Source organism: Oncorhynchus clarkii, chromosome 13 (assembly GCF_045791955.1).
Source record: "Oncorhynchus clarkii lewisi isolate Uvic-CL-2024 chromosome 13, UVic_Ocla_1.0, whole genome shotgun sequence".
In the NCBI taxonomy this organism is placed as follows: Eukaryota; Metazoa; Chordata; class Actinopteri; order Salmoniformes; family Salmonidae; genus Oncorhynchus; species Oncorhynchus clarkii.
The window spans coordinates 63,551,408-63,571,185 of record NC_092159.1 but is presented as its reverse complement, the minus strand read 5'-3'; the positions used below and the strand labels follow the sequence as shown (position 1 = coordinate 63,571,185).

Here is a 19,778-nt window from a genome sequence, read left to right as displayed (position 1 = left end):
GATTACACAGATCCACAAAGAATTCGAAAACAAACCCAATTTTGATAAACTCCCATATCTACTGGGTGAAATACCACAGTGTGACATCACAGCAGCAAGATGTGTGACCTGTTGCCACGAGAAAAGGGCAACCAGTGAAGAACAAACACCATTGTAAATACAACCCATATTTATGTTTATTTATTTGATCTTGTGTCCTTTAACCATTTGTACATTGTTAAAACACTGTATATATATATAATATGACATTTGTAATGTCTTTATTGTTTTGAAACATCTGTATGTGTAATGTTTACTGTTAATTTGTATTGTTTATTTCACTTTATATATTATCTACCTCACTTGCTTTGGCAATGTTAACACATGTTTCCCATGCCAATAAAGCCCTTGAATTGAATTAGCCAGCTAAATATTTCATTCAACTCTCCCTCATACCGGAAGCGCTAGCCGGTTCCCACTAGATAACACAGCCACAAAGTCCAGTGTACTCTAAAATCGTTGGTAGGGGTAGTTGAAAACATAAACAAACACAAGTCCGGTAAAGAGGCAGTCTTTTTCAAAACGTAAAACCCTTAACAAAAGAACAATTACATGTTTTATTAACAAATAGCCTAACAATTGATGAGCAGAACCTGGTAGTAGGCAACAGTAGGAGCCATTTTGGTCAACAACAAAACATTCTCATTATGGACAGATCTACATACTTTTAAAACGTCACACATAGCTGATGAGGTAGTGCATGTCAGTGTGTGTAAGTTGACTATAGAATGTAAGAGTAATGCTTCGAATAAAAAACAAAATCATGATGTAATGACAGGTAGCCTAGGATAAACATATCGCTTGAAAAACTCAGTAACTCCTCCCAAGACCTGATTTTATCCCTTCACGTTTTTCCCACATTGAGGAACCATCTCCATTCAACTCCAAAATTACATTACACTTTTCTAGACTCTCTTCAGCGGACAGAGACCGCAAAGAAACCTGTACATTGTAGTGAAGATACATGTTTCACGAGCTGTGGTCCTTCCATAATTGTGCAACGCCATGCTTGTTGTTGTGATACACCAGAGTTTTTTGGTGCTTTCAAGACAACTGGGAACTCAACACACACAAAAGAAGGCAAATAATGTCAGTGATCCTAGCAAGATGCCTGAGTTTCCGACTTTGAATTCGGAGTTGGATGACCTTTCAAAACTATTTTCCCCAGTTGGAGCTCCCCCCTTTTCCCCGAGTTGTCTTGAATGCACCGAAGTCTGAGATTTCTGAGTTCCCAGTTGTTTTGAATGCAGCATTTCTACCATCGTTCTTATTGTGCGCTAGCTCCCTACGTCATCACTACAAGCACCATTTGATTCACCAGATACTCTACATGCCCACGTGCTGATACACCAAGCACAGAGAGGGTCTGATCGAAAAGCCAATGGAAAGCTAAGTGCCCACCCAGCCGAGCTCAGCGAGGAGAACGAGAGAGAGCAGGGTTGTACACCAAAGTTACATAGCCGAATTCAACACGGACAAATATTGACATATAAATCGATTACAAATTACATGACCCTCCCCTGGACTAAATACAAGAAAATACTAAACCCTCATTTTCCTCCGGGTAACAATTGCTTAAATTTCGACCGCTACCTAACTAACTAGTTGCTTAGCTGGCTAGTTGCATTCTTATAGATTTGTAAAAAAAAATCTGGTTATTCGACCAACTGTAATGTGAAGCTGCTGTTTTCCTTCCTCCTATTGGATTGTTACAAAACTTGACTTCCCCGTTTCAAAACAAACGCTCTAACTGGAAGCACTGAGGCGAATGTTTCACACGGCTTAAATATGCGATTCCCTTTCTTGCCAATAGGCGACAGCAGAGTATACTACATCTTTGGTAGTAGTAGTTGTAAACCCAAACATTTTGCAATGAAAACAAGAGTTTCTATTGGACGAATTCAGGTAAGTCCCACCCGTTTCGTATTCTTCTTGTTAGGCTACCTGCCGCCCCTCTAACCACTAGGCTACCTACTCTAACCACTAGGCTACCTGCCACCCCTCTAAACACTAGGCTACCTGCCGCCCCTATGTAACTTACTTAATAATTACGTAGCTTTATTATGGCAACTAAGTCAGTAACAGTTTTCTCCCTGTCTCCAGAGCCAGGCCCAGCACACTGAACAGCAGATAATAGTTGAGTTTGAAAAGCTTCATCAGTTCCTGAGAGAGGATTGAGGCAGTCATGATCGCTGCCTTGAAGAACGAGGTTGAGTAGAAGATGAAGCGGATTCAAGAGAAGATGGGATATTTTTAGGGTAAGACGCTAGAGGCAGGTTGATTTGTTGCGAAATGACGTTGTGATGTCATTGAGTGATAGCGTAAAACTGCGTCTTTGCGTAGAATACACAACAACGTTACTCAAATCGCTGAGATGGAGATGGATAGAGACAGACTCTCACTGATGGGATCCAAACCCTAGAGCATTAGCTGGGACGAGTTGACATCTCGTTCCTTCAGGTCACGAGTCAAGACTGATCACTCTAAGACCGGTGTTGCCAACAAATGTTTAGGGTAAGATGCTAGAGGCAGGTTGATTTGTTGCTAAATGCCGTTGTGATGTCATTGAGTGACAGCGTAAAACTGCGTCTTTACGTAGATTACACGTCACTCACAATGCACTTTTGCAGCCAGGCACGTGTGTTGTGACTGAGCGTGTGACAGAGAAAAACGTTTTTGTGTCATTTAGAGGGAAAATGCGTGCATTTTAGCATTTGAGTCACTTTTCAAAAGTTGCTAAAAGTTCAAAATAAATGTTTTAAAGTAGCTAAATTTGTTGCTAGGTGCTGTTTGAAAAAAAAGTTTCCAGAGTAGTCACATGATTTGGAGGTTTGATTGATTGAGATTGATTGATTTATTTGATTAGCTCTTTTGCCCTCCGGCAGAAGTATAAAACCATGATTGCGTTCTTATGACTTGATAAATAAATGTATTTTTCTTGGTCAATCTTCTGTTTATACATCGCCTGTGTTCCGTGGCTTTTAATATGGAAAATTCACAGGACATTTTCCCCGGGACTTTTATTTTGACACAATTCAAGGCGGAGGGTAGAGGCGTGGCTAGCTTCACAATGCTCATTGATTGGCTCTAAATATCCTGATGGCCTCTCCCCATTTTCCATATTCTGGTCAGCTGAGGATTCGGTCAGTCATGTGACTGACATCTGACATGACACAATAGTGTAATGAAAAGTGTTGTCATTGTGAAGTTCTTGTGAACAAGTCGGGATGATGGGGTTGACGAAAACAAGCGCTTGCAGCGTTGTGTTGCTACTTGTCGTGGCAATTGATACAGGTAAGTAGTTAGCTCTGTCGAGTAATTGTGTCCGATATATCGGTGTTCCAAATGGTTCAATTCCAGTTTGAATACTAACTGCGCCGATATCCAAACATGCTTGACTTCACGACGGTGACTCCACAGAGTTTAGTTCGCTAAGTGCGGTGACTCAGGCTCCAGCAATCAAATTGATCAAATCCATTAATGTGCTTTACTTGTTCGGGTTTCATGTCAGCGTTAAATGTGAAAGCAAAAGTTGACTAGCTACAATGTTGACGTGTTCCTGATCAGAACCCCCCCCCCCCCCCCCCCATTGCGCTGTTCCAGGACATCTGCTGCAGCAATCAGGGCTGGGGATTTTGCCATTAGACTGCATTTTAAGGCCAACCTTAGCATTTTTAATAACATCATTTCAATGTCTCCAAATCTCCAACTCTTGTATGCAGGGTTCTCGAATCCCCTAAAATCTAAAGAATCCTGGGGATATGTTGACGTACGCGAGGGGGCACATATGTTCTGGTGGCTTTACTATGCTGACAGCCCGTCCGCCAGCTACTCCCAGCTGCCTCTCGTGATGTGGCTGCAGGTGAGTAACTTTACACTCCACTAGTCTACACTATACTACTCTCTTACCTATCTAGAAGTGAAGTGGGTAACCTTACACTACACGACTCTTACCTAGCTACAAGTGGGTAACCTTACACTACACGACTCTTACCTAGCTACAAGTGGGTATCCTTACACTACACGCCTCTTACCTAGCTACAAGTGGGTAACCTTACACTACACGACTCTTACCTAGCTACAAGTGGGTAACCTTACACTACACGACTCTTACCTAGCTACAAGTGGGTAACCTTACACTACACGCCTCTTACCTAGCTACAAGTGGGTATCCTTACACTACACGCCTCTTACCTAGCTACAAGTGGGTATCCTTACACTACACGACTCTTACCTAGCTACAAGTGGGTATCCTTACACTACACGACTCTTACCTAGCTACAAGTGGGTAACCTTACACTACACGACTCTTACCTAGCTACAAGTGGGTAACCTTACACTACACGACTCTTACCTAGCTACAAGTGGGTAACCTTACACTACACAACTCTTACCTAGCTACAAGTGGGTAACCTTACACTACACGACTCTTACCTAGCTACAAGTGGGTAACCTTACACTACACGACTCTTACCTAGCTACAAGTGGGTAACCTTACACTACACGACTCTTACCTAGCTACAAGTGGGTATCCTTACACCACAGGTGGTTGGTAGAACCTTAATTGGGGAGGGCAGGCTCATGATAATGACTGGAGCGGAACTGTAAGAGATACATCCTCTACCCTCCCTCCCTCTGTAAGAGATACATCCTCTACCATCCCTCCCTCTGTAAGAGATACATCCTCTACCCTCCCTCCCTCTGTAAGAGATACATCCTCTACCATCCCTCCCTCTGTAAGAGATACATCCTCTACCCTCCCTCCCTCTGTAAGAGATACATCCTCTACCATCCCTCCCTCTGTAAGAGATACATCCTCTACCATCCCTCCCTCTGTAAGAGATACATCCTCTACCCTCCCTCCCTCTGTAAGAGATACATCCTCTACCATCCCTCCCTCTGTAAGAGATACATCCTCTACCATCCCTCCCTCTGTATCTCTTACAGGGAGAGGGAGGGAGGGAGGGTAGAGGATGTATCTCTAATGGTGGTACATGTCTCCATTCCAGGGAGGCCCGGGAGGATCAGGCTGTGGCTTCGGGAACTTTGAAGAGATCGGACCCCTGGACAGAGACCTTGAGCCTAGGAAAAACTCCTGGGTAAACCTCACACACACACACACACGGCTCATCAATGGAAAGTGGATGTCAGTGTTTAAGGTGTGTGTGTGTTTTGCCCCTGCAGGTTCAGTACTCCAGTGTATTGTTCGTTGATAACCCGGTAGGAACAGGCTTCAGCTACACGGACTCAGACGAGGCCTTCGCTACTGACGTGGCTACGGTCGCCTCCGACATGCTGGTGCTGCTCAAACAGTTCTTCAACAAGGAGGAACAGTTCCAGGTGGGTTCAGCTTCACACGGGTCGGCTCACCAGGGGTGAGTTTCAGAACGGTGTTCAGCCTCACACGGGTCGGATCACCAGGGGTGAGTTTCAGAACGGTGTTCAGCTTCACACGGGTCGGATCACCAGGGGTGAGTTTCAGAACGGTGTTCAGCCTCACACGGGTCGGATCACCAGGGGTGAGTTTCAGAACGGTGTTCAGCCTCACACGGGTCGGATCACCAGGGGTGAGTTTCAGAACGGTGTTCAGCTTCACACGGGTCGGATCACCAGGGGTGAGTTTCAGAACGGTGTTCAGCCTCACACGGGTCGGATCACCAGGGGTGAGTTTCAGAACGGTGTTCAGCTTCACACGGGTCGGATCACCAGGGGTGAGTTTCAGAACGGTGTTCAGCTTCACACGGGTCGGATCACCAGGGGTGAGTTTCAGAACGGTGTTCAGCCTCACACGGGTCGGATCACCAGGGGTGAGTTTCAGAACGGTGTTCAGCTTCACACGGGTCGGATCACCAGGGGTGAGTTTCAGAACGGTGTTCAGCCTCACACGGGTCGGATCACCAGGGGTGAGTTTCAGAACGGTGTTCAGCTTCACACGGGTCGGATCACCAGGGGTGAGTTTCAGAACGGTGTTCAGCTTCTAATTCAGTGGAAACTGTGCCGGGAGGACCAGTTGGAGAACGGTGTGATTATGGAGGCACAGAGGGAGATTGTGTATGGCAGGGGGGGTTCAAGGTCTCGTCACTGTAACTTATTTCCGTCATGTGGATGACGCAGGAGGTTTGAGTAAGAACAAAACAATATATTTTTTAGGGGGGGGGTTTATTATTTGGGGAGAAGAAGAGAACCTCCAGGCCACACTGGAACATCTAAAACAACAGAAAGAATGGAGAAATGATGATGGACTTACATATTTTTAAATAACTGCTATTTTTCTGTCCCGCAAATTTGATTTGGACTTATAAATCGGTCATAAAATAAATCATCTTTGCGGCCCCCTGAATTTCGAAATCCCGATGTGACCCTCGAGCTGAGTTCGACTTAAAGAGCAACTGCCCCTAAAAAACAACTTGTCATTTAGAAAACCGGTCTGTGGCATCGATATGAGTCAAACATTTATTCTACTGTCACAATGTACTACGACGTGTGTAAAGGATAACTTGTCGAAGCCGGTCTCGTCCAAAATAGTTTTGTGAGACTTGTTGGTCGTGACTGCATCACAACGTAAATGAATGTTGGATTTGTTTCAATCTTGCCCACCGCTGGCAGCACACAAGTCATCATCAATTCAGAGGGCAGCTGCATGCAACCCAATTGTAATGACAGTGGTAAATGTGGGTTTACCTTGGATATTCCTATGGGGCTAGTTGGGCACTATCGGTAAATTACACAATGTACATGGGACAATATGTTTAACATTTCCAATAGCTCCAAATTACAATTATTTAAACCTCAAACTATCTATAAATTGTAGAAATTCATATGCAAATATTGAAAGCTTTTAATGAGAACTAAAAGATGTGAAAATATTGTCTCATTTACATCAGGGAATTTGAAAGGGCCCTAACCAGCCCAAGAGATTGGCTATCCAAAGTCAAACCAATTTTGCCACGGTCGCACACCCACCGGTTCAAGCTAATTGGCTAAATAATTTGGGTAACTCTTCCCACCTGCGAACACACACACGACAACCAGGTCAAACCATACCCTGTAACCAACTCGTGTTTGAATTCAGTCATGGGCTGCTAGCATTTCTTAATGAACCAAATCCAAATCAGGAAGTGCAGTCCCCCTTTTAAGTTTCAGTCCTGGGATTTTGTTGTTGCTTAAACGTGTGTGTGTGTGTGTGTGTGTGTGCGCGCGCGCGCTGCACAAGTTTTGCGATTTTCAAATAGTCACACCCATATTGATCAGACCACACCAAACAGGAGAAAACATACCTCAAAGGCTCAGTTTCTGAGGAAACGTTTCATTCAGTACAAACAGTCACGCAAATGTTGAACCGAACTGAACGCACCCCAGGAGTCTCCTCTAGGGAGGGAGGGATGTATTGGAACAGGGCTGTAGTATTGGCTCAAACTACTCAATGCATTTACATTTATTTTTATTTTTAACCTATTGTTATTTTTTTGTCTTCTCTAGAGCGTGCCCTTCTACATATTCTCAGAGTCCTATGGAGGGAAGATGGCTGCCGCGATCTCACTGGAACTCACTAAGGTAGGCACAAATTACATCCCCAATGGCATCCTATTCCCTGTACAGTGTATATGGGCTGTGGTCGAAAGCAGTGCACTGCGAAGGGAGAAGGGGAGCCATTTGGGATGAGAACCTACTGTCTCTGCTGTGGGGAAACCCTTTTCCAGTTCTAACACTTGGTATGTAAGTGAATAGGAACCACGCATGGAGAAACTGGTAGCTCAGTTGTACCTGACTCGATAATGGAACAGGGTTTTCAAACTAAAGACTGATATTCCCTGTCATGTGTTGAGCCATGCATGACACAGAGGAACTAATGACTGGTGCTAAGTTGGGGCCTACTTCCTCAAACCTCTACCCACACTGGTCAGCACAGTACCTTGGGTTCCTGTCTGTCTCGGTCTTTCTGGCTGTCTCTGTCTCTCTCAATTCAATATACTTTAATGACATGGGAGGAGTTGTGCCTCTTGTCTATAGATATTCAAGAGAATAATTGACTGATTTAATTCCTGGAATAATTCATTGATCTGATTTGATTACTGTATTATTGGCTGTATGTTGGTTTACTCCATGTGTAACTCTGTGTTGTTGTATGTGTCGAACTGCTATGCTTTATCTTAACCAGGTCGCAATTGTAAATGAGAACTTGTTCTCAACTTGCCTACCTGGTTAAATAAAGGTGAAATAAATCAAATTTGGTTATCCTATCCAAATGAATCTGAGGGTCACCATTTAAGGGTTGGATTGGAGCTCTTTTGAATAAACTATCGGTAGTTATCACTAGCCGTTATACCATTTAACACTTAATCCTATATCATCAATAGTCTTAATGAACAGTCAATTACTCCATTATCATTCTGAAGTCGTCAAGCTCTGAAACGTCAAGAACCCAATCGCTCACAAATTAACTCGACGCCAAAAATAAATCAGTTTGAAGGTTTTATTTACTAGATGAGGTAGTTAATGGAATATAAGCAGGGTGAAACGGAATACAACTCAGTCATTGAGGGGAGAATCTCCACAGGTCAATATCAACGAATTCTGTACTCAATAGTACATTCACCAGACTTGTAATCAGCTGATGCTGCCGCACTCTGGTTTCCCTTCTGAACTGGCTACGATTAATGTCTCAGTCCAGGACATGTAAAGTCTATTAGAGTTGTCTTGGTTATTTCTCTGATTTCCCCCGGCATGTCTGGTGAACTCAGTCTATTGGTCTTGAATGAGCAACAGTGGGTTCCATCAGGGTCCTCTGGGGGGTTGATTTGCTTCTCTCTGCGTAGGAAAAATTCTCGTCGATCGGTTTTTGGTTTCCAAGGAGATGGGCTCATTCGTTCAAAGGGTGTGGCCTTGCCTCGAAGAAACTTGATCTGATGTCTGTTACCAGATCCTGTCATTTTATAGGGATACTCAAGAGGACGGGCTCTAGTAGCCTTGACAACGTGGCACGGGAACGCCCCCTGTTGATTCGGGGGAAACCCCGCACATTTTCAAAGTTCATATGAGGATAAGTGTCCACGACATCGTTTTCTTGTACAGAAGCTCTGCAGTCTCTGCCCTGAAATGCGTAGCCGGTCGGTACCCAGCACTCGTTGTGTAAATGTGTGTACATTCATGCAAAATACCCGTTATGTTGCTTTTCTGACGTTGGAGGATCAGAAGGGAAATATCACATTGCTCCGAGTTATATCGAGTCTGTCCTGAGTCTGTCAGTTTTTAAAAAAGAATTTGTTCTTAACTGACTTGCCTAGTTAAATAAAGGTTCAAATAAAATAGTAGTGTTTTAAGAAAACGTGTTTACTTTGTTATTTTGCGCTATTGGCTCCATTTTCTCTTTGTCACAAAAAAATGGGACAAAAGTCAAGACTCTTTCTCTCTTTCAAAACACGTCTCTCTTGGTACACGTCTCTCTCGGTACACGTCTCTCTTGGCTCTCAAGCCTGTCTGGTGGTAAACCCATGCAGATCACAAGGTGTACTGCTGACAGACTGTCTTCTGACCTCCTCAGGCCATTCAGTCGTAAAGGTAGAGCAGTTTATTCATCTTGTGATAGCTTGAAATACAGAACTGTAAATCTGGGATGTAGCACTCTGTTCTCCATCAACCCCAACTGAGGGGGACTTCACTTCATCGGCTCTCGGCACCACAAAAGTAAAACCTTTCCATTGTCAAAGTCAGTGTGTAACAACGATGGTCAACTAAAGACTTGGAATATACTGGGCTGTTAGTGATGAAGCAATAATAATTATCTTTATGGTGGTAATAATATTAACAGCAATTACAATACATAATGAGCATTTTCTGGTACCCGTTGTAAAATGACTGTTAGTAATGTCATGTTAAAGACAAGTAATTGTGTGTTTGTCTCTCTCACTCACCAATTGTCTACTGTTCTAACACATCTGTCTCTCTCTCTCTGTCTCTGTCTCTCTAGGCCGTAGAAAAAGGAACCCTGAAGTGTAACTTTGCCGGAGTGGCTCTGGGAGACTCTTGGATCTCTCCACTGGGTCAGTATTTACCTCCGAGCACGGAACATCTGGACGCCCACTTAGAGCATCTGGACGCCCACTTAGAGCATCTGGACGCCCACTTAGAGCATCTGGATGCCCACTTAGAGCATCAGGACGCCCACTTAGAGCATCAGGACGCCCACTTAGAGCATCAGGACGCCCACTTAGAGCATCAGGACGCCCACTTAGAGCATCAGGACGCCCACTTAGAGCATCAGGACGCCCACTTAGAGCATCAGGACGCCCACTTAGAGCATCAGGACGCCCACTTAGAGCATCAGGACGCCCACTTAGAGCATCAGGACGCCCACTTAGAGCATCAGGACGCCCACTTAGAGCATCCGGACGCCCACTTAGAGCATCCGGACGCCCACTTAGAGCATCCGGACGCCCACTTAGAGCATCCGGACGCCCACTTAGAGCATCCGGACGCCCACTTAGAGCATCCGGACGCCCACTTAGAACACCAGGACGCCCACTTAGAACATCCGGACGCCCACTTAGAACATCCGGACGCCCACTTAGAACATCCGGACGCCCACTTAGAACATCCGGACGCCCACTTAGAACATCCGGACGCCCACTTAGAACATCCGGACGCCCACTTAGAAGAACGTCAGAACGTGACTTTTCCCTTGTGAATATCAGATCATGTCTGATAGAACCTTCATCAGACAGCTGTTTTAAAAGTCAGACCACTCTGTACAACACTGTATTGGCTAGAAAGGTTTACTCTAACCCTGAAACGCCTGAGATTTACCACTAGTGTCCAGTTCAGGCTCACTAACCACACGTGAATACGCTGTGTACCAAATGCCACATTATTCCCTATATAGTGTACTACTTACGTCAAGAGCCCTGTGGGCCCTGGTCAACCGTAGTGGCCTAACAGGAAATAAGGTGTAATTTGGTACTCCGCTGTTGTTCCCTGTGGGGTCATGTGACTGACTGAACAAACGGTTAATCTACTGCTGCAGGTTTCTCCTCTTGTAAAAACCCTGGTCTGGATGGCTCAGTCTGGATGGCTCAGTCTGGATGGCTCAGTCTGGATGGCTCAGTCTGGATGGCTCAGTCTGGATGTCTCAGTCTGGATGGCTCAGTCTGGATGGCTCAGTCTGGATGGCTCAGTCTGGATGGCTCAGTCTGGATGGCTCAGTCTGGATGGCTCAGTCTGGATGGCTCAGTCTGGATGGCTCAGTACAGCTTCATGCATGAGGGGGTTGTTGTACTGTTCAGGTCAAAGTCACCAGGGGTGTGTTCATAAGTGCACGCCCGTAGCAAACTGTTTTTGCAACGTGAACACGCATTTCTTATTGGAATAGTTCAGGTAGGTCCTCTTTCGGTTTCAGCCCTCGTTCTGCGTTGTTCCACCCCCCCCCTGGCTAGCTAACCAGTGTGTTCCCTACTGACGGTGTAACCCTGGGTAGTGTTCAGTATGCCACCACTGTATTGGACGAGTCCAGGTTTCCGTTTCCCATTTTGTTTTTGTCCATTCGGTGCCTAATGAACTACACAGCAAAGCAAACTTTCTTCTCCTCTTCATCTGCAGATTCTGTTATGACCTGGGGTCCTTATCTGTACAGCACGGTGAGTCTCACACACACACACACACACACACACACACACACACACACACACACACACACACAGCCTAGTAAAATGCGTTTTCCATGTTTACAGGCACATTTAGCTTTTGATGTGTTTTACATTCTATGTAGTTCTTTCTGCAGACTGGGTTGTTTAAAGTCTGGAGAATACTAAATGCAGCTTGTTTTGGTACCTGGGTATTGTAGTTTTTCTCTTCGACTGTCTCCCCATTGTCCTCCAGTCCCTGCTAGATGACTACGGCCTGCGGGAGGTGAACAGTGATGCATGTTGGGTAATGTAGTTCTCTGACCCGTCTCCCCGTTGTCTTCCAGTCCCTGCTAGATGACTACGGCCTGCGGGAGGTGAGCAGTGCAGCAGAGGCGGTGAAGCAGGCGGTGGATCAGGGGCAGTACCTGAAGGCCACAGAGCTCTGGTCTGTCACTGAGAGTGTCGTGGAACAGGTCAGTGGTGTTGGTGTGAATCACTGAGAGTGTCGTGGAACAGGTCAGTCAGTACCTGAAGGCCACAGAGCTCTGGTCTGTCACTGAGAGTGTCATGGAACAGGTCAGTGGTGTGTGTGTTGGTGTGAACGCCATGGTCATTCAGCTCCCGTCTGATTTCAGAACACAAACGGAGTCAACTTCTACAACATCCTCACCCAGGAACCTGATGAGGAGATGTCCTCCGTGGCTGGAGAAGGATTCCTCTGTAAGATGCCTTTTCAGTTCCGTCTTAAACGAGAGAATAACAAACAAAAAACAGGTTTATTTGAACATCCTGGTACATATATGCAGAAACATACATAAAATATGTTGTCATACAATATTTAAAACACAAGTAAAAAAGGTTTTGATACAAATGATACAGTCTGTGAAAAGATGGTCCTTACTAGATTACACCGTCACTTCCTGTTTATTAAGTTGGTCTACTTTCCGTGGTCCCTCCCACAGCCCTGCTGATGAGGCATCACATTAGCCCCCTCCACCGCCAATCACTGAGCCAGTTGATGAACGGGCCAATCAGGAAGAAGCTGGGAATCATCCCTCAGAACGTCACCTGGGGAGGTAAGACACTGCTACTGGGTCAAAAAATGGATTAATTTTAAAAAGTGCTTCTTTTGTTTTAAAGCTGCAATTATTGAACTTTTTTGGCAACCCGACCAAATTCACATAGACGTATGTTTTATAAATCTCTCATTCTACTTGAAAGGAAGTCTAAGAAGCGGTAGAGCTATTCTATGTGTGCTATTTCTATGCTTCACATTCTTAAGTTACATTTTGTGCATCTTGTACACCAGCTTCAAACAGCTCAAATACAATATTTTTGGTTATGGAAAGCTGTTGCACCGCGCTTTAGATGGTACAGTGATTCTCTACACAATGACTGTTTTGTCACAAACTGAAATTAGGCGAACTATTTAAAAAATGTGCCCTCTCTGACCTCTCATATCTCCCGCTCCACTTCTCAATCTCTCACCCTTCTCTCACCACCACCTCCCTCCTTCCCTCTTTCCCTCTCTAGGTCAGGCTGAGGCAGTGTTCAGCAGCATGTCAGGTGACTTCATGAAGCCAGTGGTGGACGTGGTGGATCAGCTGTTGGATGCCGGGGTCAACGTCACCGTCTACAACGGACAGCTGGACCTCATAGTGGACACCATGGGTCAGTGATTCCCCTAGCTAGGGTTGTTTACAGGCGGAGGGGCACATCATGCAACACTTACATTTTGTAGTGAAATCTGTTGAAGCATAAACGGTGGAGACCGGGGAGGTGTCGCCAGGGCTGGGGAGGTGTCGCCAGGGCTGGGGAGGTGTCGCCAGGGCTGGGGAGGTGTCGCCAGGGCTGGGGAGGTGTCGCCAGGGCTGGGGAGGTGTCGCCAGGGCTGGGGAGGTTACTTTCTGAATGTAATCAGTTATTAGCAGGGTGATGTGGATCTGGACAGGGGGGGTGATGTGGATCTGGACAGGGGGGGTGATGTGGATCTGGACAGGGGGGGTGATGTGGATCTGGACAGGGGGGGTGATGTGGATCTGGACATTATTTTTCATCAGCAGGAATCCGATTGTGGTCTTCTTAATAAAAGTGGTATTGACAGGATGGACTGGAGCACATTATTACCACAGAGGGGGAGGAGTTTAGAACGGAGGAACTCCCACAGACTGTTATTCCACAGGCTGGGATCCACCACAGACTGGGCTATTCCACAGGCTGGGATCCACCACAGACTGGGCTATTCCACAGGCTGGGATCCACCACAGACTGGGCTATTCCACAGGCTGGGATCCACCACAGACTGGGCTATTCCACAGGCTGGGATCCACCACAGACTGGGCTATTCCACAGGCTGGGATCCACCACAGACTGGGCTATTCCACAGGCTGGGATCCACCACAGGCTGGGATCCACCACAGACTGGGCTATTCCACAGGCTGGGATCCACCACAGACTGGGCTATTCCACAGGCTGGGATCCACCACAGACTGGGCTATTCCACAGGCTGGGATCCACCACAGACTGGGCTATTCCACAGGCTGGGATCCACCACAGACTGGGCTATTCCACAGGCTGGGATCCACCACAGACTGGGCTATTCCACAGGCTGGGATCCACCACAGACTGGGCTATTCCACAGGCTGGGATCCACCACAGACTGGGCTATTCCACAGGCTGGGATCCACCACAGACTGGGCTATTCCACAGGCTGGGATCCACCACAGACTGGGCTATTCCACAGGCTGGGATCCACCACAGACTGGGCTATTCCACAGGCTGGGATCCACCACAGACTGGGCTATTCCACAGGCTGGGATCCACCACAGACTGGGCTATTCCACAGGCTGGGATCCACCACAGACTGGGCTATTCCACAGGCTGGGATCCACCACAGACTGGGCTATTCCACAGGCTGGGATCCACCACAGACTGGGCTATTCCACAGGCTGGGATCCACCACAGACTGGGCTATTCCACAGGCTGGGATCCACCACAGACTGGGCTATTCCACAGGCTGGGATCCACACTATGCATCTGTTGCAAGATCACATTTTACTGGCTGTCCACTGGTCTCAAAAACAATGATTGATGGGCAGTTTAAACATCTTCAATTCAACCATTATTGGGTTACAATACACATTTGTGAACAGCCGTCCACAACAACCACAATCCTTATGGCGCAAATAGCTAAATGAGAGAGTAGCAGTGTGATTCACATCAATGCGCTATGAAGATCTCATAAGTGATATCCGTGTTGCCGTAGACAACACCACTGCTGTCCTCCTAAACCTCCAAGCGTTTATTCAGGTTGGATAATCTTTGGATGCCGATAGAAGTCGTACCATTGGAAGACATAGTTTGGACTGTAGTTTACAAAAGCCCATTCCTGCTCTTTTCTCGCAAATCCATCAAACGCATTTGGTTTGTCATCATCGTGGTTTCTGATTGGTGGTCATCATCTGGCGTGTCATCGTGGTTTCTGATTGGTGGTCATCATTAGGTGTGTCATCAGTGGTTTCTGATTGGTGGTCATCATTAGGTGTGTCAGTGGTTTCTGATTGGTGGTCATTAGGTGTGTCAGTGGTTTCTGATTGGTGGTCATCATTAGGTGTGTCATCATAGTGGTTTCTGATTGGTGGTCATCATTGTGTCATAGTGGTTTCTGATTGGTGGTCAGACTGTCTCAGGTGGAACAAAGTTAAACCTACACCTTTTTTTCAATGTGTCAGATTTTTACGCAAACATTATTTCTGAATTTAAAAGTAATCTGAGTGATCTAGTTTTTCAAAAGTATCTGTAGTCATCTGATTATATTTTAGCTGGTAACGGATTAGTTTATATTTTTTATAATCTGTTACTCCCTAACCCTGGCTATAGTGAGGTCAACCATTAATCAATATTACCATTAATACATTGACTATTGGTCCCTGATACTTTCATGCATGAGGATTGTTGATTGGATACAGATGATCAATTGATCACTGATTTGATTTTTGTCCAATCACAGGTCAGGAGCAATGGGTGAAGCAGCTGAAGTGGGTGGGGCTCCAGAGCTTCAGCCAAATGAAATGGACTGCCCTCGATGACCCCGCCTTCCCGGGTGTGACCGGCGCCTTCTACAAGACCTACAAGAACTTCTCCTTCTACTGGATCCTCAAGGCTGGTCACATGGTGAGGAAACAGAAACATGTGTCCTAAAATCTATTTTCTTTTCAACATTTATATTTATTAGCTTTTCAAACGGGGTCAAGCATCAGAGTTGGTACAGTAATAATGATCTCTCCTTTTCTCCCAAAGTGCAACCTTGTTTTACTTCCCTTTTATGGGTTTGGAAACAAACTGACTGGTTTATGGAAACATCCTCTATAGCCCATGCCTACATCAATCTGTTGTTTTTACAATGGGGGAAGAGTAGTGAATGAGTGTACACTTCAGGAGGGAGAGATTATTGGGACGTGAACCCTAGTGTCAGAGTAGGAAGGTGATATGCAGAAGATTGAACCCCGGTATTCAGTCATTATAGCCTTTTCATTGGGAATATCTCAATTGCGTCCTCTCTCTCCTTCTCAAAGCCTGTTGGAGGAGAAGATGAGAGGGGAGGGGCCTCTGGCTTTCTCATCCAATGGGTTTTTTGAGAAGGAGACAAGGAGAAATATAATGTAATTGAGATCTTCCCCTAGTATCCCTTTTTGTCTTTCACTCCCATGATTCATTGCTCTCTCTCTGTTACCAGATCCCCTGTAATTGAGATCTTCCCCTAGTATCCCTTTTTGTCTTTCACTCCCATGATTCATTGCTCTCTCTCTCTGTTACCAGATCCCCTGTAATTGAGATTTTCCCCTAGTATCCCTTTTTGTCTTTCACTCCCATGATTCATTGCTCTCTCTCTCTGTTACCAGATCCCCTGTAATTGAGATTTTCCCCTAGTATCCCTTTTTGTCTTGCACTCCCATGATTCATTGCTCTCTCTCTCTCTGTTACCAGATCCCCTCGGACCAGGGACCCATGGCACTGCAGATGCTGAAGATGATCACACAGCAGGACTGACACACACACACTCGCACTTAATAACACACACACACACATATCACACACACTAGAGCTGGACGATATGGAGACAAAACAAATCCAGATTGTGATATATTTCCTTTTTTTTAAATTTGTTGCAATATTGTTAAATCAGTTATTTTGGGGGGAGGTGTGCTAAAGCTGGACCACATGGACTAAAAGTCCTATCGGGATGAATGGAACTATAATATGTGTTTTAATGGTTAGTTACTTTACATTAGCGAAGAGCTAGCTATCGTGATGAATGGAACTACTGTGTTTAATGGTTAGTTACTTTACACTAGCGAAGAGCTAATAAGAGCATCTTCTGTAAGATGAGGGAATGACAGCGTCTGCTAAATGACACATTTTTAAATGTAAATTAGTGGCAGGGCTCTAGACGGTGTGTTTCCAGGGCCAGGTAAGACAACTGAGATGGTAGACTACGATTCAAAAAGTAAGATATTCCCATGCCACATATCCAGGGAAGGAATGGTTGATGTGCAACCTGTCAAAAGGATCCACAATGATCACATTTTATTTTGGCCTCTTCAGAGAATTGGCTGACATCTTTGTGCCTATTGGACTGTAGGCGATATGATTCACCACCTGAGGAAGGGCGACATCAAAACACTAAGATTACTAACCGTAGACGTGATATTGTTGCTAGGTAACCACGTAGGCTGATGTCCTACAGGAACTTCCCAGCTCTAGGCCTAGGCTACTTGATGTAGGTCTTATTCACTGCAAATGGCGCGCTCCACGAGAAGGGTGTAATTGCGGCTCGCAATTCTGGGCGTTACTGCAATGTGGTCATTCCTTCATCTGCAGGAACCCCTCTTTTTTATAGTTCTATTGGTCCATTATTAAGTTAGGACTGTGATCGAGAGGCGGGGGTGAGCCAGTTCAGTAGGGGGGGCGGTAAATGAACCATAACGTTGGAGGCCAACCGCCGATAAACCCCACCTTCGCCCTGTCGGACATTGCTTTCCTGCAGTTCTGTTAACGACGTCGATGGCAGGTGTTTGGCAGGCTGGAGAGAAGGACACTGTGCTAGCAAGGACTCAGGTACACAAGGCGGGAGGCAGCAGTAACTGGTTGGTTGGTAGCTAGCTAGGACTCCGTTACACAGAAGGCGGGAAGCAGCGGTAACTGGTTGGTAGCTAGCTAGGACTCCGTTACACAGAAGGCGGGAGGCAGCGGTAACTGGTTGGTATCTAGCTAGGACTCCGTTACACAAGGCGGGAGGCAGCGGTAACTGGTTGGTAGCTAGCTAGGACTCCGTTACAAGGCGGGAGGCAGCGGTAACTGGTTGGTAGCTAGCTAGGACTCCGTTACAAGGCGGGAGGCAGCGGTAACTGGTTGGTTGGTAGCTAGCTAGGACTCCGTTACACAATGCGGGAGGAAGCGGTAACTGGTTGGTTGGTAGCTAGCTAGGACTCCGTTACACAATGCGGGAGGAAGCGGTAACTGGTTGGTAGCTAGCTAGGACTCCGTTACACAATGCGGGAGGAAGCGGTAACTGGTTGGTTGGTAGCTAGCTAGGACTCCGTTACACAAGGCGGGAGGCAGCAGTAACTGGTTGGTTGCTAGCTAGCTAGGACACAGAGTTTCGTTCGCCACTCATCATTATTTTATTTCCCTTTTGACCAACATTTTAAATCTTCTAGAATATCAAGTGACCCTCAAGCATGAAGATCAAGACTAACCTACTTCATGAATTGATTTGTTTGACAATCGGATGAAAACCAGTCATGATGTTGTGTTCATGCCACATTAAAAGGTCATACATTTTCACAGTTAAATGACATGTCTTCACACAGAGGAAGTCCCGTGAAGAAAACATATGTGTCTCCTTATGGAAATCAAATGCCAGTTCGACTGATTCATCCTGGTGCCAGCCCTGAGGGACAGGCTGAGACTTTTCATAGCAGGAAACAACAATGCATAGAGTATTACTGTTGACCAGGTAATGGTTCTAGAACAATCCACATGAACGTTGTGTAGCAAAATCCCCCCCCCCCCCCCCCAAAGAATGGTTCTAGAACAATCCACAGGAACGTTGTGTAGCAAAATTCCCCCCAAAGAATGATTCTAGAACAATCCACAGGAATGTTGTGTAGCAAAATTCCCCCAAAGAATGGTTCTAGAACAATCCACAGGAACGTTGTGTAGCAAAATAACCCAAAATGTATGCAAAACGATTTGGTATGAGGAAGATGGTGTCTGTAATTTTTGGTTTATCGTCCCAGCTCTAGTACGTGCACACACACACACACTCTGATGCCAGCTGGAATGGCTCTCCGTCAGATATAAGGCAATCAGGAAGAATCACCAAATATAACCGACTGCTCAGTCCAGCATCATAGATAGATTGATCTCTATCTCGTACCATTACTGACGACCAACTGCTCAGTCCCACATCATCCATACTGTACCATTATCCACCACAAAATCTGCTTCCATACTGGTGCACTATATAGGGAATAGGGTGCCATTTCAGATTGTGCACTATATCAGTGTTCAGCTCGTCTCTTGCAGCAGTAGCTCTGGTCCAGGGTGTTTTTTCCCCGGCTTCGCTCTTCACTATTGAAAGACAATGGTGAGAGAGCAGCTGAAAGACACCCTGCACCAGAGCTACTACAGGGAATACAGACTGGTACTCAAGATCTGTTGATTTAACTGATTGATTTTCTTTTGTAAATTTGAGCGTGAGAACAATAAATAAAAGCTTTTTTTTTCTAAATAGTGTGCCTGTTTGAATGCTTTGGTGGAGATTTGTTGACTAAAATATGAAACTAAGTCTTTAATTCTGTCAGACATTTCTAAACTGTCCTCCATGTTGTTTTGTCAAACAGAACTCTGTCAGACATTCAGTAACCAACATGGAACGCTGTAGTGGAAATGTTATGACTCAAACAAAATTCAGAATGTTTTTTTAAATAGTATCTTTATTGATGCTTCAATTCATTTAGCATGTGGTGTATAATCTTTTTCTAGATAAAAGGATGTGTAGCGTGTAGTTTAAACGCGTGCTTGCTTTTCTCCTTAGAAAAAATAAAAGGGTGTGTG

General features: G+C 45.5%; 1 protein-coding gene across 3 annotated transcripts; it reads left to right on the top strand.

The window, feature by feature from the left end:
- The first annotated feature begins 3,158 nt into the window (after positions 1-3,158).
- On the top strand, positions 3,159-19,452 carry LOC139365246 (retinoid-inducible serine carboxypeptidase-like). 3 transcript variants are annotated; one of them, XR_011626556.1, is made up of 14 exons: positions 3,180-3,333; positions 3,762-3,901; positions 5,049-5,138; positions 5,224-5,379; positions 7,519-7,593; positions 10,007-10,079; positions 11,632-11,669; positions 12,002-12,130; positions 12,293-12,377; positions 12,620-12,733; positions 13,191-13,328; positions 15,667-15,830; positions 16,644-18,075; positions 18,188-19,452. XR_011626556.1 is itself a non-coding variant. In XM_071102748.1 (13 exons), the coding sequence occupies exons 1-13, from the start codon at positions 3,267-3,269 to the stop codon at positions 16,704-16,706; spliced, it is 1,332 nt and encodes a 443-aa protein (XP_070958849.1). In that variant the 5' UTR covers positions 3,159-3,266; the 3' UTR covers positions 16,707-19,452. The 3 variants fall into 3 exon arrangements, 1 of the variants encoding a protein (XP_070958849.1); XR_011626555.1 differs by having other exon boundaries at positions 16,644-16,929; positions 17,359-18,721; XM_071102748.1 differs by having other exon boundaries at positions 3,159-3,333; positions 16,644-19,452.
- Positions 19,453-19,778: the final 326 nt, after the last annotated feature.

What these genes read in the sequence shown, in the direction of transcription:
- LOC139365246 (XM_071102748.1), top strand. Translation starts at nt 3,267, where the DNA reads ATGATGGGGTTGACGAAAACAAGCGCTTGCAGCGTTGTGTTGCTACTT. An exon ending in ACAAGGAGGAACAGTTCCAG is followed by an intron (nt 5,380 to 7,518) that starts GTGGGTTCAGCT and finishes TGTCTTCTCTAG; the next exon opens with AGCGTGCCCTTCTACATATT. An exon ending in GTCCTTATCTGTACAGCACG is followed by an intron (nt 11,670 to 12,001) that starts GTGAGTCTCACA and finishes GTTGTCTTCCAG; the next exon opens with TCCCTGCTAGATGACTACGG.